The sequence below is a fragment of the Sceloporus undulatus genome, chromosome 6, assembly GCF_019175285.1.
Source record: "Sceloporus undulatus isolate JIND9_A2432 ecotype Alabama chromosome 6, SceUnd_v1.1, whole genome shotgun sequence".
Taxonomy (NCBI): domain Eukaryota; kingdom Metazoa; phylum Chordata; class Lepidosauria; order Squamata; family Phrynosomatidae; genus Sceloporus; species Sceloporus undulatus.
In genome coordinates this window covers 163,419,908-163,445,553 of record NC_056527.1, presented here as the reverse complement: position 1 = coordinate 163,445,553, position 25,646 = coordinate 163,419,908, and the positions used below count along the sequence as shown (strand labels likewise).

Here is a 25,646-nt window from a genome sequence, read left to right as displayed (position 1 = left end):
AGAACTGAAGCAACCAAACTGTTTTACTAGAGCAATCCTTACCTTGATTCTGCTTCGAGCTGCTTGAGCAGGAGAGCTTCCAAGCTGGAGCATCCCTGCTTTGCATCCTCATTCCACCTCTAATTTGGAATGCAATCCTTCATGCTCTCAAACGTAACCTGGTTTATAATAGCAACTAAAAACCACTGCACATCAGTGAACAGGAGTGGCCGCACACATTTTGCTGCCTAAGGGACAAGACAAGAAGGTACCCTCTCTTTTTTCCATGTACAGAAGGCAGCTGGACTAGCAACTCAATCTTACTTCAGTACTGCGGATGGAAGAGGCATCCTCCAAGATACTTGAGGGATCAGGCTGATTTAGGGAAGTGAGGATAATTCATGGAGCAGAAAGAAAGGGCTGGGGAGGCCAAAACCAAGAACGAGGAAGCTGTCACTAACCACAGGTAACTGCCCTGCGGCATGTAATGGTACAAATGCCCCTATAATTGAAAAGCAGTATGGCTGTAAAGCTCTTTAGATCTGTTTTCCTCTGTACATATACCCTTGCTGACTTGCTTTTATTTAGTTTTCACTTATTTAACCTTTTCCTGTTTGCCTGATTTCATCTTCATGTACCAGTACATTGAAGGACCAAGCAGTTCTGCTCTAATATCTCACTGCTGTCCACATTATAGATCCTGTTCACCGACCATGCTGCCGACTGAATCAGAATGACAAAGAAGTACATAGCTTTAGCCAGGCACTAACAGAATCTCTAATACAGAGTCTGCACTGATGAGGTCCTACCAATTCCCACCTGGTGTCTGTTAGGGTGCATAATTCTTTATTTTGCCTTTAACATTAACACACGCATGAGTGAGAGAGACAGAGAGAGAAAGAGGAGAGAGAGAGAGAAAACTAACAGAAGGAGGAGGAGAGAAAAGCCCACAATTTCATACTAAAATTTTATACTTCTAATAAAACATAGTAATGTGGAAGTTATAGCATATTATATTCTTGCCTAGTCCTGCATGAGGTGCGAATTAATGTCCCATCAGTAAACACCTTGTCACATCTTATAGCTTTGTCAACACAGTCTCTGGATGTTTCTATTTCGCACAGTGTACTGCTTCCTTACTGCTACTTCTTATAGGAAGGGATTATTTTAATACCATCAATATTTCTCCTTGTCCAATTTCTCCACTAGATTTTTATTTTATTTTATTTACACTCACACACACACACACACACACACACACACTTTAGTACTCCTTTTGACCTTGGTTTCCATTCACTGCAGCATATAGAAATTGCTTTTAAACAAACAGTAACCTATCAATAATGAGTTCTTGGGATTAACTAGATTTGACTACCAAATGTTCTGTAATTAATTCAATTTTTCTATTATTAAAGGTATAACTAAGTTTCACTGTGACTGTAATTTAATGAGGGATAATATCACGATTTTTGTGGTATAGTTTTGTTTACCTTGATAATGATTTCTCCCATTATAGATAGCATGGTAGGATCTCATGCACAGAATAATAGAATTACAGAACAACATTTTGAAAGGCACCGCGGGAAGCAATCCAGCCCACCCTTCTGCCCTGCAGGATTCCCCAGTAAAGCACTCCTGAGATGTGGGCATCCAGCCTCTGTTTAAAGGCCTCCAGAGAAGGCAAGGTCACCACACTCCAAGTTTGTCACAGATCAGCTCTCACAGGTTTCCATCTCAAATTTGCCCACAAAATGCCCATGGAGAAACATCTGTTTCCTGCAAATGGTTTCTTCAGTTTCCAAAGACTAGGAAGAAAGCTGTCTAGATAGCTATGCAGCCTTAGCCATGTAGTGCTAAGGCTGATTCATGCTGTGCTCCATGTTCTGAGAATAACACCATTCAGACATGTGCTTTTAAAAAAAAAAAAAAGCAACCCCAAACTAAGCATTTCTCTTTATTATACAGAGAAGGAAAATGGAACAGTTACTTCTTTAAAATTACAACTATAATTACAGCTAACTACTTTTAGTACCATGGAATTATAAGTGCAGCTAATTACTTTTGCAATGTGACTATCCAATCTCTGAATAATTCAAGGAGGAAAAAGAGTATGTAATGCAAAATCACCCACTCAGCTTCAGTGAAGATCTAAAGCTGGCTTGTCCTAGTCAAGTTGCTGATATGTGACTGGTGTCCCATATCATAATAAGAGAATGAATATCTCCAGAATACACACACACACACACACCTTTTCTTACAGAGAGTTCCAGATGCCATACATGATTATTCCCTCAAACATTTCCATGTGCACACTTTATCCTCACGACAACCTTCGGAAGTAGATGAGACAAAGTGCTTGGTACAAAGCTACCCAGCAAGATTGCTGTCTGAGTGAGGACTGCAACCTCCATTCTTCACTCCTATTCCAATATGTTCTCTAACCATAACACCACATTGGGTCTCCATATAATTTTCCTGTGGGGACAAAATCTGTGGAAAGGAAGGTATTTTCAGTGGGACAGAATGGCCAGGAGAAAAGGTTTAATACCTTTGCAGTTAGCAAAAGAGCTCTCAGGAACTAAGAAGGGTAACAGAGTACATTTAACCAACCACAACAGGAAGAAGCAATAAGGCAGAAGGTCATATAATAGAGGTTACCAGATCCAAATTTTCCCTGATATGAAAAATGTGCATTATTATGGCCCCATCAGAAAAATAGCACAACTGTTATCTTGTAATCTGCCAGTCATACTGGAAATTAAATATGTCCCTAATGATCCACAGGTGGCAAATTGCAATTTGTGTGTGTGTGTTGCCTAAGGCTCTTAACAGAGCTGCAGTCCCAGATGGCAGCAGTGATGGCATAAACATCACCACATGTGGCCCAGATGTGCAGCCAGCCGCCTTACAATCCTTGCTATACGAGACTCGAAGCCCTTGAAGTTGTTCAGGGAATTGCACTGAGAAAGCACTTGTGGAGAGGCTGGCACCTTTACAAAGGCCTTGTACAGCAAAGCATTTCAGCTTACACCAATTGTCCTCAAATGCCCACATGGGCTGAGGGAATTGCGGGTCACTTCTTTTGCAGAACCCAGCGTCCATCAACATAACAGCACTTTTCCAGCACTAAAAATAAAAGAAAATGGGCAATGTTGAGCTGATGTCCACTGACAGCAATGCTAGTTTACTGCAAGTGTAATAAAATAAAATAACATACCTAGAAAGCCAAATTCTCCAGTATGCCCCAGGCAAAGTTCTTGTTAGGAGTTGCATGCATTATGCATAGACAACTTCAATTCATTACACAGCAGAAAGGGATGACCTCTGGAATTTGCCAAAGGAAGGAGGTTGTGTTAAAACCAACATCAGCACTGGTTCCAATACAAGGAAATAGATGGAGCACCAAACAAGGAAAACTGTGTTGTTTTAGTGATCATGTCAATCATACCAGAATTGTGGATATAGAGCAATACTAGACAAGGAACAGTTATGGATTTGTAACTCTAGGTTATAAATCTGTTATTTCAGTGTAGGATGACAGCCACTATTCTTTTCCTTGAAATCATGAGAACCATCTGCAAATTTAAGAAAGTTCTTATCTAAGAACAAACCATGTGAAAATCTCAATAATCTCAACTGGCCCAATTCAATAGACAGAGCTACTTTCACTATGGAGGAGATCATCTTGTGAACCTTCCCACCACAGAGTTCATAAATTTGGAGGTAAGCTGTTCTCTCTGCATACCTTCTCCTCATGCTCAGGTTTCAGACAAAAAGCAGCAATGTACACTTCCCTTATTGCTTCTCCTTGCAAATCCTCCTTCTCTCCTTTTAAACTGCCTTTCTCCAACATTATTTCGCAACAGAGAAGATACAATGCACAACAAACAGACTTGTTAATATCTCGTTGCAGTCTGAGCTACAGCCTTTTCCATGCACACACGCACAGCAACAGCGCAAGTGCCATAATTCAGGTTCCCAGTTAGGCAACTTAGAGTCCTCACAAATCTGCTGGAGATATATTCCTTTTCCCTCTGGTTTTTTTTAAAGCCCTCGCACGGCAAAACAAGAAGTCACCAAAGGCAGGCGGATAAAGCCGTTATTAATATTGTAAATGGAATCCTGAGTTTTGCTTAAGCGTATGCCTCAGTACCTAATTACAAGACCTTAATTTGTTTTCTTAAACACAACATAAATAAAGGTGCACAAGATTACCTTCAGCCAAGTACAATCACACGCCTAACTCCAGGCTGGCTCAGCACGGGATTTCAAAGCAATCACAGCCCATTACCTGAGAACTTGTTGCAGCAGCAGGAATGAGGACTGGAGCAGAGATAGGCCAGTAAAATATTGCAAAACAGTGAGTGGCAGATTGAGGAGACGGCTATCAATGGCTACTAGTCATGATGGCTAAATGCTGTCACCAGGATCATAGACACACACACTCTCTAATACACACCAGTAATTGGCGAAAAACAGCATGTGAGAGAGTTCTTCTCCTATCTCCCTTGTGAGCTTTCTAGAGATATCAGTCTGGCTACTGTTCAAAGAGGATGCTATTTTGGCCTAGCACTCCAATACTATATATAATAGACAATGACCACATTAACCCACCACCCCTAAAAAGAGTACTGTATTACAAATAACATAACTAACATAATTAACATAAACCTTCCTGGAATCCGATATATCCTTCATTTTATAATCTTCCAGATAATTACAATTCGCTATAGCTATATATTAAGGGCCCCATGTGCTGCAAAAGCCACAATCCAGTTCTAAGGACTGGAGCTCAGCTTTGGTGCAGCTTCCAGACTCTTAGGACGCATGCACCATTGAAACAGCATACAGTGGCCTGAAGCAGCTTTATTTTGGCCCGTCTGTATGGGGCCTATATATCTATATATTATTGATCTGCTTACTGTTTAAACTTATTTTTCCAGCAACATCTTATGAACCTACCTTGTAGTTTTATATCTAGAAAATAAACATCATTAGAAAACCTAAATTTCATACAGTGATTCTAAATTTCTTACATACCCTACTTCTTTAATACATCGACCAAAAAGGCCTAAAGAAAAAATCTTAATGTTTTTATTATAATGTAAACTTAATATTCTTTTCTTTCTGCATAAATGTTATCCATGGTATCCATGTTTTCTTACAATTCTCCCATGAGTTGCCTTGAATCAAACAGGTAAGTTTATCCATTTCTAAGTCATCAATATTTTTTTAAATTCTAATGGACATGTTCAGAGTATTCATTTTGTTCAAATCAGGGCTGGTAAAACCATCTTTCTTCTTAAACCCACAAAGAACGATAACATCAGAGAGTTCAAAGGGACCCCAAGGGCCATCGAGATCAAACTCCCTCCTCCCTGCAGGAGGTCTTCAGGGTTAACATATGAAGAATACAGACTATTATATAAATAGAGATGACAGAAACAGCAAAGGCTCATGATTTTCCCTACAACCATTAAATCCAGGGTCTGATATTACTGAACCATCTCCAGTTCACATCTGACCTTCAGGGAGAAGGAAAGAGTAAGAGGCAGCAGAAAAGTAACTTCCAAATGGAACAAAGCATCTCCATAGTTAGAAATGATATTATGTTCATGATGGGGTCATGGTTCTCCACATCATTTTCTGCTGAGAGGACACTTCCTTGGGCTTTTCTTAGTTGGAAAGGCAAAGCTTGGAACATTTTTCTCTCTCTCACTTGCTCTTTGATGGTAGCTCTTAGCCAACATGACCAGTGATGTCCCTTGATGACTATTGTATTTCAAACTCTATTAATAATGAGGATAATTTCCCCAACTTGAACTCTGCATATTGAATTCAGGAGTTTAAATGTGTTGAAAATCAGGTCTAAAAGGAGTTGTTTGTGTAATAGGAAAGGAGTAAGGTGAAATGTGCTGGCTCCTAGATTCTGGGCATTTAGCCAGTTGAAACTCAAAACAATAGATAAGAAGGAAGAACATCTGGAAATACACAGGTGCCTGGGCATGTGACACAGCCAGAGCAACTGTCTTCTTTAAACAAAGAAAAATAGAAATCCATATATATGGGAATGTGGCCTGTTGCATATGTACAGGTGTGTACACATGCACACATGTATGCTAGGAAACCAATTGATGAGGTCCAGTGGAGGGCCCAGAACCTCTTCAGATCCAGGGGCAGCCCTGGGAAGCTATCACAAATGTTTTTGTGCGTTCTTTCTCCCTTGTATGTTTGCTTACTTTTCTCATGAATGGATCCCAAGGTGGTTCACACATGAATTAAAACAAAGTCATTTCCCCCCTTTAACAATGTAGTTAAAGGTAAGGGAAAGACAGTAGAGTGATGAAGGCATGGACCTGTCTAAAAGCCGTACTTCCAATCTTTACTCAGAAGTCAATTCTTCATTTTTGCTGGTCTTTTAATGACCTCCCCAACAAATCAATAGATTTAAACCTGCAACTTTCTTGACTAACATTCCCTCTTTGGCTAACCTCAGAAGTATCAGGGCTGATGGACTTGAAGGACATGCCATATGCATATATTTAGAAGGCATTCTCCTCTCCAACCATTTGAAAAATTCATAAATTACTTAGCATTAGCAAATTAAACTAAAGCCACTCATTAATCTACATCTTGCCAGCTTGCTTGCATGTATTTTCATAGCCTAAGGGGAAGAAAAGTTGGGAGAAGGAGATATGTGTAAAGTTTTCTTTTTTGGTCATCTGAAAACTGATCTCATTTGTTATAAGTCACCAGGTCAGAAGAGACTAAACTAGGATCAATGGTCAGAATTATGCCACTTGTTTATTTTAGAGCACTTCCATCAGCTATCATGACGGCATTTGAGGACATGAAAGAACACAAGCAGCTTAAATGCTGTGCCTCTTTCTCAATAGCTCTATACCATCCTGTTGTTAAATTGTAAAAGTCATAGAGGAAAGATAACCACTGCTCATTCATGATCAGGATCCTGAAACTGGAGTCAATGCTCATCTTCTGATGGCACGGCTGGAGGCTGTAGACTTGGAAACACAATGGGAAAAGGACAGAAATAGAGATGGCAAAGAATGAATGAGGGATGAAAGAGACAGAAATAGGTTGACAATTTCATATGAGAAAGGACTCATGCAATCTCATCAGCTGATCTTGACCCCATCCAAGCTGTCCTGAATTTTTCTGTCCCTTTGGGAAAAGTCTGTACCTAGAAAAGAGCAGGTTTCCCAGTTGCCAATGTCAACAAACAGACCAACAGCTTTTAGGTTGGGAGGAGGTAGGCTCTACCACCACTTTGTCCCAGATTAATTTGTTGGAACTCCCCATATCCAAATGGTTAGTTCATGGTGGCGTAAGAATTATGGGGCTTTCCAGATGTTGCTGGATTACAACTCCCAGCAGCCATAGCCAGTATAGGCACTAGAGAGGAATGTTAAAACTGCAGATCACCAACACTGAATCATAGAAACATACATTTACTCCAGGAATATTCTCACTCACTCTCTGTTTAAAAGACCTCCAAAAAAGGTCTGTTCCCTCTGAAGCAATCTCTTCCACTGTCAAAACAGCTCTTACTGTCAGAATGTTCTTCACATATTTTAGGTGGAATCTCTTTTCTTGCAATTTGAATTCTAGCCTCTGGAACAGCAGAAAAAAAGGTTGTTCTAGTCTCTACACAACATCTCTCCAGATGCTTAAAGATGGCTGTCATATCACCTCTCTTTTCTTCTACAAGCTAAACATACCCTTTTCCTTAAATACATTCCTCAAAGAACTTGCTTTCCCAGGCTTTTATCATCCTGTTGACCCTCCTCTGGAATATCACAGTTTGTCCATATCTTTCTTGAAATCATGGTGCCCTGAATTAGAAACAAAATTCCAGCTGAGGTCTGACAAAATCAGAATAGAACGGCACTACTGATTCCTTCAATGTAGATACTGCAAAACCAGCCTAGAATTGATGTTTTAAGTGGGGGAGCTACCATATCACACTTTTGACTCATGTTTAGCTTTGGGCTACTAAGACCCCAGATCTGGACTACTAAGACCCCAGTCCTTTCCAGATGTATCATTATCAAGCCAGGGGTACATTTAATTCTTACTCCCTATGTGTAGTGCTTTACATTTATCCCTGCTGAAATTCATTTTACCACCCACTCAAATTGTGTTTGTCTGTTTCCTTCCTGTTAGAATGAAAGGTTAAGTGGCTATGACTGAAAAGACAGAGATGGATGCAACGATTCTAGTGATGCCACACGCTGCTCCCCATCCTCCCTGCAAGTCCTGGAGTTCAGCGGCAACACTATCCAGTTCACAAAGTAAGACACACATTGAACTGCAGCTCACGAAGCCATCCTCATGCTGTTGGATTGGGACATTTTCCTTTGATCTCACCAGCTACTTTACTCAGCTTCTGCTGCTCAGAACTCCAAAGAGAGTGATATTTCCTCTAATCCTTTCATCCTCGGCTCCTCTGTGCGGCACCTACGGAAAATGTCAGGCCCTTGGCAAGCTGAGCTCTATGCAGGGCAGCAGCTGGCTGAAAACAGGAAGGGGGACCTCCCAGTGCCAGCACAGTCTTACTGCCATTTTCTCACAGATAATCCCAGGGGTGCTTCCAGATGTCCACATCGACCCATGCCCACCCCTGGCTGAGTGATGTGGCTGCCAGACTCTAAGAGAGATGGGATATGGGAGAAGTGAGGGCAGAAGAGATAACTCTCCAAATAAGACACACGAGGAAAAGGCAACTTATATACTACAATGGTGCATGCCATTTGGCTTAGTTGCCTGCTCAGTAGCTGTGGCTGACAAATATAGAGCGGTCAAGATGAATGAGGAACTTAGCCACCAAAGCAGGGACCAAATGTAGAAAAGGAAGAGCATGTTATGACACTTGGATGGCAAAAAAAAGCATGAGGGTTTGCACAAGGAAACAATAAGTTTATGCATGCTGTTTGTGAGGTTCTGCTAATTCTACTGTAGTAGTGAAGAGAGTACTGACAAAGCACATTTTTAAAAAGCACATTAAATACAGAAAATGGGAAGGAGAGAAGCTCTACATGCTCTGAGGTGGTCAACTCTTTATTTGTTTAGAAAGTCCAGTGTGTTTCAGCCCCAGTGAGAAAAAAGCTTCTTTAAGACGCTCTAGTAGGGTATATTAAATATGAGAACCATCCTCAGAACACAGGAACATGGAGTATAAAGTCAATAAGTGCATTGAGTGAATTCTGTTGAAGGCCTCTGAAGAAGGCATTTTCCCACTGAGGCTGAAATGCTATTCCCTCAAAATGCTATTTGATGCTATTCCTTCAAAAAACTTGACAGTTTTATTGGCAGGAACTAATTGCTACATGTCCTGTCAAATGGCCAAGCATGTCAAGTTAGGCCTGATAAAGAGAGAACCTTTTAATCTGTCTAGTGACAAGATATAATCTCAGACTTATTTTGTATGTTTTATTACCAATTCAACTGTCTCATTTTAACCATCTTTTAATATGATATTGGTCTGTTTTTTGGTTGTATGCAAAAGCCTGGTCAGCTAATGCAGAATAAACTCTGCTGGATTAAAAAGGTCATGTGGTATACAGTCTACCAAACTAGTTGTGTGTGTGTGTGTGTGTGTGTGTGTGTGTGTGTGTGTGTGTGTGCCTGCCTGTTATAACAGCTGTTTCTCCTTCTCCTCTGGAAAAATACACACTCGGAATAGCCTCACCGCATTCCCCAACTCACCTCAAGGAAAGAATTTTGAGATCAAAATTATCTAAAGGGAGGCAGATATATTCAGAACAGCCAACATGAGAGTTAGTGCCTTGTTCACAAAATGCACTGCTTCTTTGGGGCTGATAAGAGCAACTGCTCATGTTTATCAGAGGGATAGTTCAATATCTGGAACAATTCCTTTCTATGGTTTCTAAAGTATATAGCTCTTGTAAAGATGCTTCTTTTATGTAAGCATGTTGGCTTTCATGGCCAATTTGGGATTTGAATCTTGGTCTCCAGAGTCATAGTCCAATCCTCAAACCACTACACCACCCTGGATCTCATACTTGCCACATGCTCATTACCATTTCTTGACTTTTGCCACATACTATAATAGAGATAACAATGATAAATCAACCCTAAGGAGATCCTATCATGAGGTTCTCTTTGCAAGATTTGTTCAGAGGGGTTTGCCTTTCTTTTCCTCTGAGGTGGAGAGAGTATGACCTGCCCAGGGTCAGCCTGTATTTTGCTTGACAACTGAAAATAAGCCCATGGAACTACTGTAAATAAAGACATGGTACAAAGAACTCAGTGGCCAAGAGAATTGCTCTGCAAATATAGATAAATAACACATCCATTCAGTCAATTTCTCCCTTCTGATGAGAAGGTGGGCTTGCATCTTCTTGAAAGTTGCCAATCTCAGGACCGCAGCATCATTTCAGAGGTAATGTGGCAGATCAAAATGCCCCCTAGACTTTTTTTTTATCATTCAGGTTTCCAAGAACATTATTCACCAAATAGATCAGACTATTGTATTATATTGTGCTTGTATCAATGAAATCTCATCCTCCACTTTAAACAGCAGTACATGTATCATCATGGGGAGAAGGAGAGAATAGGCAACAGGAGTGAATGATAGCAAAGGAGAGTTTGAGGGAGAATCAATGTTAATGCACCAGATGAAACGAAGTGGACACCAATGATGTTCTGTAGAAAGATATAGGAGAGAGAAAGCAATTAATCTGGAGGGAGTATTTAGGAAAACAACAATTAAGTTCAGGGGAGCAAGAAAGATTTAGGTCCTGGAAGGGAAGGGAATAAAAAGCAGAAGAAATAAATCTGGAGAGTTTTCTTCTGGAGCAATAACACAGAGCAATTATTTCAAAAGGGATAGTAGAGGAAAAAAGGAGGAGGCTTTGGGAGGAGGCAAGTGTGCTCCTTGAGCTTGGTTTCTCTTAAGTGAGCCTACAAGAGTGCAGAATTATTCCTATCCCAGCCTAATGCTCTGCCAACAATTTGGCTGCGTTGCAGGGTTTGCACACAAAAAGTGCTATTTTTCTGCACAAAACCACCATGTGTGAATTTTGTGCAAAACAAGTCCTAATCTCTGAAAATTCTTATAATTGCAGAATTCTTCTCATCAGGTTTAGGACCATTTTTCATCTCTACTACAAATGGAGATGTGTGAAACTTCATTGCTTTTCTTTTATCAGTTTTGTTCCCAGCAACCTCTTAGCCAAAGGGGATGCGCTCTAACCTGACTCCATCACCTTTTTCCTCCCCTGAAGGATTTTTTTAAACCATGAAGAAGCCAGTGTGCTTTGAAAGCTAGTGTGATGAACTTTGCACCCTTTGGTTGATTCAATAAAGGCATCACCTTGATGTGTGCTTTGGGTTTTGTTTTATCGTCAACACGGCCACTTCTACATTTCCCTCACATGCACCAGAATTGTTCTCACTATCCAAAAACTGAAACAGAAGAATATTCACAAGCAAGCTTCCAAGGTCCAAAGAACAGAATCTTAAATGAGAGAAAGAAAGCTAATGTTTGGTCCCCCTTTGCACCCAGAAGACTGACTTCCATGTTGGACGAACTCTGTCAATAGCCTCTAGTGAGAAGTAACCATATCATAGCCCGGCTCCTATCTCCTCTGCCTGTTTAATGAGTCAATAATTGAGAGCACAAGTTGTCAGCCATGTGCCTGAGGTAAGAAAGGGGGGGAGAAAACCCCCAAACAGATCTTGCCTTGCATCTCCTAACTGTTAAGCGTTAATGAACAGATGAGGCTGTGTGGCAATGATACACTGCTCTCTTCACCTTCCCTGCCCTCCCCAATGGCATTCTCTTGAACCCCAGGCTGAAAAGGAAACTTCCCACTGGCCACTTAAAGGGTGTTAATGAGGAGCCGCTCATTAGCATGGCAATCAAAGTTGCCTCGGTTATTAAGATAACTAAATCTGCCAGCTGCCCAGTGGGGAAGAACTGTTCAATTCTCCAGCTCTCTCCGGCCACTTTGATTTCCCTTTTTTCCCCTCTTTAATTTTGCTTTGCATCACGCTGGCTGTTCTCCCATGCTCATCCCTATTCCACCCTCCCATCTTCCCTTGAGGAGAATGACCTTTCTGCAAAACCAACTGCAGTGCACAGTGGGGAAGGGGAGAGGAGCAAACCTACTCACATGTAGCGCAGGTGAGGGTTCTTGTCAAATGCCCGTGGCTGGATGCTTCGGAGCCCTGAGTTCTTGATTGTCCTGCAAAGAGATGTAAAAGGACAAAGATGGAAGAATGGTCAGTGATGGTCAGGCATTTGAAGACCCACCTAGGTCTAAATTGAAGGAGGCAGCAGGGAGGCTATTGTCCAAATCTTGGAAATGACTAAATACCATATATACTTGACTATTAGTCAAGTTCATGTATAAGTCGAGGACAGGTTTGGTGACCAAAATTAGGATCTTGATATGTCCCATTGAGAAGTTCAGGGTAAAACTTAGGGGCATCTAACAAAGGCTCTAAAGGATGAAGCAAAGGGAAATGATACCAAAGAACTTACAACATTATAGCAGGCACAACAGGGATAACAAGGCATAACAGGGTGAAGGAGGACTAAAGACTCCTCCTCACTCGCTTCCATGCTTACAAATACTGACAGTCTGAACAGGGATCATAAGGAGTGTATCTATACTACACCATTATAACAGTTTGACAGGATTCTAACTAGCAAGACTCTAGTTATGGTCAATGAGCTATATAAAATTCTCTGCTATCTGATTTTAGTGTTCTGGTTAAAGACAGTGCACATCCTAAAGTTTTGTAGGATACAGCCATGACAGCTGAGATGATATCAAAGTGATACAACAGCACAGGACAAGTGTGTTTGAAGAACAGGGGAGAGGTAATTGATTTAGGTTCTTTCCTTAGGAGACCAGGGACTGGCAGCCATCCCCCACATTCACATCACTCAGTTCTGCATCAGCAATATAGACATCTTATGTCACATCATCCTGCAGTACACCTCCAGGCCTCAGTCCCAAAACTCCTAGAATGGCCTACAGCTTTATAAAAGCATGTCAGTGCTTGTCCTCATGCAGACAGTCTAAAAAAATATTGGTACAAAAAGAAAAGGGGATGAGGGGATGAGGAAGGGGAAAAGAAAAGCAAGAATACTCAGGCTAATGCTTTAATAAATATGAAGTTTTGAAACATCAAAGGATGGGTGGATTTTAGAATGGGCATTCCAAAACAACCCCATCCCTCCATCTGTATTTGTGAGACAATGTAAAGGAAGACAAGAAGAATCTGGCTGGTTCTCATCCTAGACTTCTTGTTGTTGTGTGCTTTGTTCAGTGCAAGGTTTGTTCAGAGAGGGCTTGTCATCTACAGTTGCAGATTTCTTTTATGGGCAAGAGAAGGGAAAATCAGTACATTTGTGTTCACACCAAGGTGTTCGTACCTACACAATCTTAGCAGTTGCTTTTACTGCACTGAAGGAGGTGCTTGTCCCCCTGAAGAAGGTGGTGGTGTACCATTTCCTGAAGACAACCTCCCTGGACTCAGAGGCATGCAACCATGGACATTATCACACGGGGGATGGGATATCGTAACTGGGACTTTCATATGACATCGCACTTATCTGGACATTGTCCCGTCCAAAAAATGCGAGTGACAGTGATCACACAAAAACCTTTCAAATGATGTCACACTGATCCTGTCACTGTCCCATCACTGGGACATTAACGGGAGTGTGCATTAATGCAATGCCACTTCAATCCAGGATAATGACAAGATCGGCATGTATGACACGAAAGGTTTTTGTGTGATTGCTCCTACTAACGGGATAAGGACTGGAGCATGATCCCATCCCTATCCTGCTTGAGTGTGATAATCTCCCATAACAGTCCCATTGCTAATATCCCCTTTGGGGTCAAGCTGTTTGAGCGTGTGGTGGCCAGACAGTTTCAAAGACTTACTCCATTCCCTCCTCTAATGATCAGAGCAATGGACAAATCTTTCAGTTGGCATTTTGAGAACACACATGTTCCACTTCTTTCCTGCATCAGTTTGTGATTTTTTTAAAAAAAATTATACAAAATTTCATGTAAAATTTCATGAACAAGTTGTACACTGTGCACATCGTGCACACACCTTTCTCAATTATATACATCTGTATACATAACATATATGTATGCACTTAAACCCAAAAAAAACAGAACTCCATCATAAAACCATTGGACCAAAAATGAAGGAGAATAACAGCTTTCTTTTCCAAGGAAATATGAATTATGTTGGCACTAAAATGTGAACCAAAGAGATTTCACCCTCTCTCCAGTTTGCAAACTGAATAATGTTCCTCTGCGAGACAGCAGGACTATAGCTCAAGAAGCCCCCAGTTCAAATTCTGCTCGTTCCTTGAATAACACACATACATCCAAAACATCCAAGAACATCCTTTTGATAACCTTCTCTCCCCTTCCACGCTAACCAAGCACGAATCCTGCTAATCATTCAAACAAAAGCCCTTCGCACAAAAAACTCCTCCTCCACACTGCATGCATGAAATATGCACAAGATCTGAACAAGCAATTTAAGATGCTTACATGGAGGAATTTCTAAGGAACACATTTACTTAGCAGGTTTAAGTTTCAGGGAAGCTCAGCAGAGTGGCTTCTTTTCTGCTGACCTGTGATCAGAAGGCCACTACTGCAGATTTGTTTCTACTTTTTTTCCCCCCTGAAGCAAAAGACATTTTGCAGATATACGATTTGGAGACATTTAGATTGGAAGCTGCTCAAGACAGGAGCTTCACCTTTTCTTCGTTCATGATCTTTAAAGGGGTCATGTGTTTGGAGGTGGGCTGGACTGACACTGTATCGGATGGGAATTATGGAAAATTGCATTGATAATTCTAAAACCAAGCTGCACAGCATGTTGTGGGGGAAGAGGGAGAAACGGTGGGCATCACTACAAGTGGTTCTGCTTCAGTCTTAGCAGGTAGCCAAAGCTGCCAGATGCTGATACCAAGCTGGTTTGAATGAATTCCTCTATCCCTAGAAAGGCAGGAGGAAAAGAATAGGAAAAGAGTCTAGAGCCATTGCTCATGAAGGTGATAGGCCAAAGTAAGCTGGGAAGCTTACAAAAAACAGGGGCAAAACAAGGTGTTGTTCTGCCTAAAGTTGAAAATCCCTAAGCCAAAGTGCATAATATCCTGATGCCAGTTAAAATATCTTGGCCTCTCTGCCTTCCTGGCAGCACCAATGCAATCATCCAAAAAATGAAGAACAAGAATTTGCTGCCCTTTCTAAATCTGCTACCTGAAGAGGACAGCATACTCTGTCTTATCTATTGCCTCAAGCAAAGGAAAGTCAATGTGAGCAATGGAGAGGAGGAGATTAAAAAAAATGAGAGCGGGAGTGAAAGATTGGACAGAATTGAGTGTAGCACAGGGTTAAAGTTGGTAAGATGAAGAGATCTGAGCTGCAAACCCTCTGACTCCTGACATGCTTCATTTGAGCCTTCAGATCGGCAACTCAGTTCTCAGTCATTTCCAGAATGGCCAGTTCTAGGACTACTCAAACAATAACTTTGGGAAGAAATTAAATTTTAGCTATCAATGTGTGCACTGGCAAAAACTGATGTTTGTCTGTGTGTATGTGTGCACTAAGTGTACCCAGTGAGAGCTTTCTTTTGTAAAGATCGTTTTTTAAAGATCCTTTCAATAGCACCTAGGATGTCAACAAAGACAATAGTGTCCTTTCTTCAGTATACTACCTACCGCTATATTCTTTCCCTGAAAGCCAGGGTACAATCCCTTGAAAAGGAAAATGGTCATGTGAAAGAACTATAGAAAATGCAGGGAGAGAAGGAGGGAGGAAGCAAAGGAGCAAAAACAAAGACTAATGGGAATCTGTCATCGCTACAACTTCCTCTCAAAAGGTGAAGAACGTCAATCTCCAGCAATGCAGACTCCACCTTCCACCCCCCCACCCAAATGTTATAATAAAATATTCATTTCTGCAGCTATGAAAGAAATTTCCTGTTGACTTCTGCAGCCCGTTTCTCTTAAAGGCACAGGAGTAAACCTGGAAAGTGGGTTTTCTCCACCTTCTGGTCAAGTGGTAAACCTAGCTGGCTGAGAAACACCTCCAGTATTCACATTGTCATTAAAACACATAGTACTCACAGTCTCTGGAGTCCTGTGTACAGCTCCATGTCTACGGCATGCAAGGTCTGCAAATTTCTCCAATACTCTATGTGTCTGCGGAGAGAGAAAGGGAAAAAAGAGTGTTTTAGCACAACAAGACAGTGTTCGAACCTCAAAGAAGACGACCCTGCAATCTAGCCAGTGAGCAAGAGTACTATCTCCTTAGTATCCTACTTTCAACATGGCCCAACTTGCTCTTGCACCATCATCTCCAGGAACCAGGTTTTATCCTGTCTGGATTTGCATACTTGACTAGGATGGCAAAACCAGTTTAATTAATTAATTAATTAATTGATATTGGTGTAACTTCCATGAACATTTCTGCAAGTTCTTTTGGGATTATCATAGTAGAACTTGCAAAACCTTTCACGTAAGAAAGCATTAACAAAAGTTTTCCTTGGCCAGTTATGTGATGCAGATGCAATGTTATATTGTTGCACATAGTTTTGCAGACTAATTGTGGATAAGAAACAGACATTAAATAATAACAGTTGGAATGCAGTGTTTACCCAATTAACATATGAAGAAGTATAAAAATAAAATAAAGAATTATGGTTATCTCTTTGGGAAGGATTTTATAAGATGGATAAAAGTGGAACAAATGGATGACATATCAACATCTGTATGTAGACTTAAATCTAATGCTGAGTTGGTGTCAGAAGGTTTTGGTATTAATTCATATTGGTGCAAGCAATTGATGGAAAGATACAAAATGCATAAAGAGTTAAACAATTTTAATTATAAGAAAAATGTTTGAGGCAAAATTATGTTTAAATGAGGATCACTTAATTGGTAAAATGCATGAATTACCAAAAATTGAAATGGAAGAGGACATTATTAAGGATTGTATGGTTAAATGGGTACAAAATTTGGGGCAAAACATTGAATTAAAAATGGAGGAAATTTGGCAGGAGGGTTTAAAATTTTCATTAACTAATAATCTTAAAGAAAACTTCTACAAAATGAAGTGTAGATGACATTTAACTCCAGAAAAATTATCTAAAATGTATTGTGGAAAGCCCACAAGTAACACATAAAGGCAACATAGCTCCTTCTTGTTAGTTCAAAGCAACAGAGTTATTCAGCAGTTGAAACTGGTGACAATTCTACCTGAAGTTATCTGATCTCCTTCTAAGGCCATCTATGCTACATTTTGTGGTGGCAAATTCCATCATTCAGAAGGCATTCTTTCAAGAATATTTCATTTTGTTTGTCCTAAATCTCCCACCTATCCACTTGATGTGAGGACATTCAGTATGAAGAGATGGAGAGGCATTGACCTTTACCTGGTTTCTCCATATCATGCCTAATTTTAGAAAACTCAGTCAAGTCTCACTGTATCCATCTCCAGCAACCAAATGATGGACAAACATGTCTGGATGCTGCTCCAGATATCTGGATGTTCCAAGGGACACCCTGTGCTCTCCAAACACAGTGTTTTGCAGCATCCATTAATGCACCTCTCCGCAAAGTGGAGAAAGATCTACTTGGCTTAGGAAGCATTCAACCAACCATGTTGGAAAATAAACAATTTTGTATGTTCAGCTCTTCTGTTGCTGAAAAAGTGTTTTCAGTACAGCGGTGTCAGGCATCTATTATTTTAAGTGTGCCTTTATTATAGCAGTCTCGATTCTGACAGACATTCTGACAGACAAGTTATAAAAGAAGGAAAGACGAAACAGATCTGTCACTTGAGCACAAGTCATTATTTTGCAGATATCAGAAGGTGGGCCAACAGCATCAGCACATTTATCTGCAGCACTGTGTGTATCAATACGATAAGGAGCAATCCAAACAAGGCTACAGAAGGGCTCTGTCTCATTAGTCTTTGCACCATTTTAACAAGCCCCAAATCTAACCTAACATGATATCCTGCCAAAAGATGTGTGAAAAATCTCTGTTCCCACTCTCCTCTTCTTCTGCTCTTTTCATAAAAAATCAACTGGAGTATAAGACAATGTTAGAATCTCAACTTGAGTCAAAGCAAACATCCCAGAGACAGACAGACTGGAATATAAAACATTATAATGGTGAAATATCCACATACTAGAGGTTCCAGCTATAAAATAGAAATGAATTAGTATTAGGCCTGATTCCCACTACCTTTTAAACCAGATTGCAAATTCATTTGAACTGATTCAAATGACCCTAGTTACCACTTAAAGCAATTCAGTGAAGCGATTCGGAGAAAAGGGGACACGCGCTAGACCCATTTAACCCACATCTTTTTGACGCTGATGTTTTCTGCGTCTTTTTGGATAAATCGATTCTGCGCAAGTGTGAACCAGATGCTGAACGAAATCGATTTCAATTTGTCCTTCGGCAAGCTGGAGCGGGTCCATTTTGGACCAATTCATTTGTGAATGTGAACCATAAGTGGGTTATTTTACAGGGGGGAAAATGCAATCAGGGCAAATGTAGTGGGAACCACGTTCCACTGTTGAATCAATCCATTGATTTGGATCACAAACTGCTTTTTTTTGTAAGTGGGAATGAGGCCCTAGACTACCTGCTTTCATCTTTTTCCAAAGCACTTCTCAGAAGTACATCATTGCTGGATCTTGCAGTTGTTGTTGTATGCCTTCAAATGATTTCTGGATTCTGGCTTTGTTGTCATAAACTGCCATCAAGTCCATTTGAACTTATGGTGACCAAAAGAATGAGAGAACTCCAAGACAGCCTGCCATTTACAGGTCCTGCACAGATCCTGTTCAGGTCCTACATACTCAAAGCTGTAGCTTCCTTGTCTGAGTGGATCTACCTGTAGTACAGTCTTCCTCTTTTTCTATTGCCTCCCTCTTTACCAAGCATTATTGTCTTTTCTAGTGAGGCATGCCATGCCTCTTTTTGAGGCTATAACATACCCAAGATCACCTAATAGGTTTCTCTGGTTAGGTGGGGATTCAGACCATAGCCTCCTGGAATCATAGATTATTACACAAGCACCGTTCTCACCACAATCATATTAAATACAGGAAGTGGATAAATACAAGTTTTGGAGCAATGTTTATCCCAACAGATAAGCATCATCCAAATAAGACAGAACAGAAAGGTAAAGGTTGAGCCTGACACTGTAGAGTAACAAAGACATTTTTAAAATATATATTTTATTCAAACATAAATATTCCCATAGCATTAACACACATATTTAGATTTACAACATTACAAACATGTCATACTATGGTGATCCCAGGGGTCCAAGCAGCCACCCAGCCACCCTGTGCTTGGCTCTTGACCCCTGTAATGACTGGGCCCTCCAGTCATTTGGGAATTCCTCTCAAACTACAAAGGGTTAATCTGGGGGGAGGTAATGAGAGCTGACATCACATGCTAATGAGCAGTTACATCACATACATTACAAACAAACAAAATTTTTATCCACTTCTGTATCTACAAAAACTATACACTACTCTCACAATACGAACTTATAACGGCAGGGTTTAATAAATGACTTCCAACCTGTCAGTTCATAGTGTCAAACTAACTGCTAGGTCTACTTCCCCAACTGCTAGGTCTACTTCTAAATAATAATAATAATAATAATAATAATAATAATAATAATAAGCTACTTAAAAATTAACACACTTTCAATAGTAATACTAAAAAATGACACACAATTTAAGAATACAGTCTATTCTATTCCACAAATCCTATTCTATTTCTCTTTAAAATAATTCAACAGTCCCCTCTCTCATGATTAGTTAATGTAACTGTTTCTGCAAATTCATTAAGCTTTATAAGCCATTCTTCTTAGGAGGGAATGACCAGGTCCTTCCAATGTTATGTATACAACAATCTGGCTCCTCCAGGGTAACAAAACTTGATGTGTCACCAGGGCGTATGATGCTCAGTGATCCATACACAAGCATTGCCTTCAATTATCCAATATATTCAGTGTGATTTTAAAAAATGAAACAAAACAAAAAATGATGTCAAAACAGCCCCAAATCATGCAGAAAGGAATAAAGGGAAGGGGACGAGGGCCCATTCCCCCAAACATGTAAACTATTGAGTTCTGTCTAGGTACCACAGTGCAAGAAAGATATGACAAGGTGGAATGTGTCCAAAGAGGGGTAACCAAGATGATCAAGAGTTGAAAACCAAGCCTTAACAGGATCGACTGAGGGAACTGGGTATGTTTAGCTTGCAGAAGAGAAGAGTAAGAGGTGATATGGTGACTGTCTTTAAAGATCTGGAGAGATGTCACGTAAAAGAAGGAGCCAATTTGTTTTCTGCTGCTCCAGACACTAGAGTATGCTCAAGTAGAGTTCAAATTAAAAGAAAAGGGAATCCACTTAAACATTAGAAAGAACATTGCTTCTGTATGTGGAATTGTCTCCATTTTGGGAGGTGTTTAAACAGAGGTTGTATGGGCGAACAGGGTATTATTTAGGTCTGTTTTAGTTGTATATTTCTGCATGGCTAAATATTGTTTGAAAAAGAAGCTTCTTCTGGGCTTCAATGGGTTTTAGGGCAGAGGCATCACTAGAAGGGTACGGGGGTGTGGTCCACACCAAGTGACACCCCAGAGTAGGGGCAATACACCCAGGAGGAACGGCATCTCTATTGAGGTGTGAGAAAAGGGGATGCCTCCCTATCCCATTTACCCAGCAACTGCAACACACCCTCTGAATGGCTCAATAGTGGGAGCTGCTGGGGGCCTGGTGCCTTCAGGGTCTGGCATGAGCAACCGTGCTGGAACCTGAAGGCCTTTCCAGGGGCTGGGGGCTGCCTTGGGGTGGTGGCTTCCAGTGATTAGTGTGGCTGCTCTCCAGTGTTCAGTGTGGCTGCACCCACACTAGACACTGCAAGCCTTTCCTGGAGGTGTGCTTTGGGAAGCTGCCTTCAGCATTGACTCTGTGGTCTTTCTGGTGGTCAGGGCTTCTCTTCAGGATCCAGCATGGTTGACTCTCAGCAGCAGTCTGGGTCGGTGGGCAGCCAGATGGGAAGGAAAAAAAGTCCGCCCCTGCACTGGATGACACCAACCTAAGTGACGCAACTGTCTTGGGGAGGGGGTTAAAAATGCCAAAATGCCCTAGTGCAGTAGTTCTCAACCTGTGTGTCACGACTTTTCACAGGGGTCACCTAAAACCATTGGAAAACACATATTTACAAACATCTTAGGAACCTAATTTTATGGTTGAGGGTCACCACAACATGAGGAACTGTATTAAAGGGTTGCAGCATTAGGAAAGTTAAGAACCACTGCCCTAGAAGGTATTTTGGGGTAAAATTGGTCCCCCCCCCCAAAAAAAATTGGCCCTTCTAGGTGCTCTGGAAGCCACAAATTCAGATGCTACCCTTTGCCCACCCCTGTCTAAATCATGTTTTAATGCACTGTTTTGCTTGCATTTGAAATGTCCAATTTTTTATGTGCTCTTTTCAAATGTGCCCTTTTCAAACACCTCCCCAGTCAATTTTAACTGTTCATTTTCCACAGCACATTTGAATACAGCTCCATAGATAATCCAGGGATTTCTTATTACCTTGGTGAAGTCTACAATAATCAATATTGTAGGAGCAGATTCATTGTCAATCCCTGTTGCTTCATCACCTGCCTATGAACAGATTTGCTTATTATCAGACTCTCAACCTAGGTGCTTTTCTAGGATAGATAAAGGGGAAAACAGCATGAGAGATGCTTCAGAATTTAATTTACAAAAATAGCAAAATCTACTACTATTCATTAAGGTCACCCTTAAAAAAAAAATCCCCACCATTACCTGCCACAGTTATACTCCAACGTACAAATTATTTCAACAGCTTAAGAGTGTTTTCCCCATTAGTTACAGTCCCACCAATTAAGCTGTCAGAATTATAACACAAAGGAAGCTCAGTCTTTGTATGTTCAGCAAAAGACAATAATAACCCCTATGCATGTAGAACAGTTTGCATATAGGATCTGTACTTGCAAACTGACAGAACTTAAGCCAGAAGCTCCAAAAGCAAAGTTACTGTTGAAGATTAAGAAGACAAAAATAATGACCACAGATGATTATATAACTTTAAAGGGTGCAACCAAGACACTGAGATAGTTAAAAGATTTTCTGTGCCTTTGCTTAGTCATTAATCAAAATGAAGACTGCAGCTAAGAAATGAAAAGACGACTCAGACTTGGAAAGGTAAGGATGAAGGAACTAGGTAAAATCTTCAAGTGTAAAGATGTAGGTACCAAAGTCAGATTCATCCATGTACCAATATTCCTAGTTTCTGTGTATGGGTGCAAAAGCCAGACAGTGATAAAGGAAGAGAAAAAGAACTCATTTAAAATGCAGTGCTGGAGGAGAGTTCTATGGATATCATGGACTGCTGAAAAGAGAACTGAATGGATTCTAGAACAGATTTGAGTCTGAACACACAGGAAACCATGACATGGTATGGTATAAGTCTTTGGAAAAGACAATAATGCTTAGTGAACTGGTGGTTTACAGCATGGTGCAGTGGTTTGAGTGTCAGACTATGACTCTGGAGACCAGGATTCGATTTCCGCTCAGCCATAAAACCCACTGGATGACCTTAGGCATGTCACATGCTCTCAGCCTCAGGGGAAGGCAATGGCAAACCTCCTCTGAACAAATCCTGTCAAGAAAACCCCATGATAAGGTTGCCTTAGGGTTGCCATAAGTCGAAACTGACTTGAGGGCACACAACCAACACACATACAAACACAAACTGGAAGGCAGTAGGAAAAGAAGAAGACCATACTAGAGGTGAATTGATTCAACCAAGGAAGCCCCAGCCATGAACTTACAAGACCTGAGCAGGGCAGTTGATGCCTGGTGCTCTGTCTCTCATTCATAAGGTCACCATAAGTTGAAACTGACTTGACAGCAAATAACAACAACAGTGTGCAAATGAGAAACTCTGGTGCAATCAAGGTTCATAACCATGTGTACCTACAGCTGGATCTACGTGGAGCTCATTCTCACTTTCTACAGATCAGGACAATGAAGCTATGAGGACAAAAAGCAGAGAAAGTAGGTGTCGTCTTCCATTTATGCATTTGATGAATGCACAAAGAAGAAGCTGAGCTCAAGTGGATTTGGTAGATGATGTGCTGGTGGGATGTGATATTCAGTCTTTTCCCCAGGTATGAGATGTACCTTCTTGTGTTGCTGCTAGCTCCACACATACAGCCTCAGCTGAAAATTACTTCCCAGGCAATGTACTATCCAGTAGCACTGGATGTAACTGTCTCCAGAGGAAAGTCTAAAGACATATGCTTTCATTGTATAATCAGAGCTTGGGAAAGTTATGTTTTTAGGCTGAAACTCCCAGAAGACCTCAATCAACATATCCACTAGCTCTGTAGTCCAAAAAAGTAATTTATCCAATTTTTATTACAATCAATTATTGTATGCATACTTGCATATGTGTGTGTGTATACACACAGGGGATTTTAAGAGCACCTTAGAGTAAGCCCTCTTGCATTCAGTGCAGCTTCCTTCAGAATAAAGGATTGTGTTGTTTAACTTTCGAGAATTTAAATGACAGTATTTATGTATTTGAAAGCCTGGCATTTGACAACTTACAGGAAAGTCAGACACACCCTAGAAAGTAGAGAAGGGATGCTTATTCTGGTTACCCACATACAAAATCCATAATTCAACATGAAGCATTTCCAGATCTGTCAAAATGAAATGTGATGAACAATTGAATAAGGAGACCCTTTGTTCAAAACCATTTCCAATTAAATGCGATTAAAATACCTTTGTGACATTTATTTTAGCAACAAACCATGTGAGAAGGAAAGCTCTTACTCCCTATTTTTATGTGGCAAATTTAAATCACTTGCCCAAGGAAATCCCAATGCAAACTGTTGTCATCACTTCTGCTGAGATCAAAATGGGGTTCCCCATGTGAATAATGAAGAGGAGGTAGAGAAACCCATTCCTAGTTGTTCAAAAGGTGGAACACCTCATTGATAAACTAGATGTAGCCGATGTTACTGCTCTATTGCTCAAGGAAGGGACAAGCTCTAGCATTCATTCCAAGTCTGGCCAGTCTTGAGCTTTAATATTGTATTACTTGCCAATGACAGATACAACTTTGCATTATCTCTCATTCTCTCCTAGATCTCAATACCACAAAAGTCCTGTGTTATTAACAGAGCTACATATTCCATCACCAACTTATATTTATATATTTCTGCACCATATTAAAAAACTATATCACAACACTCTGTCAAATTGTTTCCAAGGCTGCATAGAGACAAGGTTAGCAATAGCATAGGCTATAGAAACACCAAATCATAAAACCACTGCATTGGAAGGGATGACCAATTTCCTCCCCTTTTGAATTGGTGAAAACATTCAGAAACATATTTTCAGGGAGAAATATATAGAGAGATATTATGTTTGTTTCACCAAACTTGCAGCTCTAAGATACAAAGATCTATATTTTTATCTAACCAAGCTTGCTGCAGTTGTTGCTTTTGGGCAGCAACCTCTGGCTGGCTCATAGATGGGGGGGGGGATGAAGCCACACTTATTTGTCTTTTAAAACAACCAACAACAACAGCAGCAATGCAAGTTTTCACTGGGTCTATCCCCTACATTAAAAACCTGGACATATAACTGGGAGGACCAAAGAGGATTCTCTTTCAATTTTCAGATGCATTTGCCTGTGCAAAAGACTCAGAAATCAGAGAGGATTTTTTCAGCCAAGGGACTGGGGATCAAAGGCAACGACTGTGACAAAGAATAATGAGCAACGCCTGGCAAGTTCCCCCATATCGGGATGACAACAGGCCCAGCTTATCCCAACCTGCTGCTCTGTACTGCCAGTGCCTTTCTAAACACTTTTTTTACTGTGAAATGCCAGGGAAGACTCCCTCTGCATATCAATGAGGAATTTATAGTTAAGTACAGTGCAATGCATGCCGGGACAAACAATCCTGACTCCACTTTTATGGGGTCAGAAGTGACTGTGACCACCCCAAGAAACAGATCTCAAGGTGGTGGTAGGAAATTCAGTGAAACTGTCAGCTCAACAGGCTGCAGTAAAGGCTGTGTTACAAATTATTTGGCTACTTTACAAACTATTTGACCCATGGCTGCCAGCCACCAAAAACATCAGTTCTGCATTGCTTCCTCTCCCTCTCTTCCTGCTCTGTAGCATTGTGCATTCATTTCAGAAAGAATGACAAATTGAAACTAACAAGGCTTATTCAGTTCATTTTTTATTTGTTCTGAAATAAATACATTGAGGAGCAAATGGGCAAATGAATGCAGCTCACATCCCATGCAATTTGGGGTAGAAAAGATCAGCTGTTTTTGGAAGAAGAGGAATAACTTCCCACAAAGCACGCTACTCCATTGCACAATACCCAAAGTTTAGGTTTTGGAGCAGTGGGCCTTCCCAAATGTTGTTGGATCACAAATACTATCTTTTGTCACCATAGCACAAAGGTTGGAAAGATCATTGTATGAGCCATTGCAGCCATCAGGACTGCTCCCCAGCCCTCAAACACCCTATTTTTTGTTCTGAG

At 40.7% G+C, this 25,646-nt stretch overlaps 1 protein-coding gene across 1 annotated transcript in view; it reads right to left on the bottom strand.

Annotated features, from left to right (window-relative positions):
- Nucleotides 1-25,646, bottom strand: part of NTRK3 (neurotrophic receptor tyrosine kinase 3) — a 394,026-nt gene that overhangs the window by 276,203 nt on the left and 92,177 nt on the right. Inside the window, 2 exon segments of the mRNA XM_042476552.1 lie at nt 12,138-12,209; nt 16,136-16,210. Of these exon segments, the coding sequence (XP_042332486.1) occupies nt 12,138-12,209; nt 16,136-16,210 (147 nt within the window).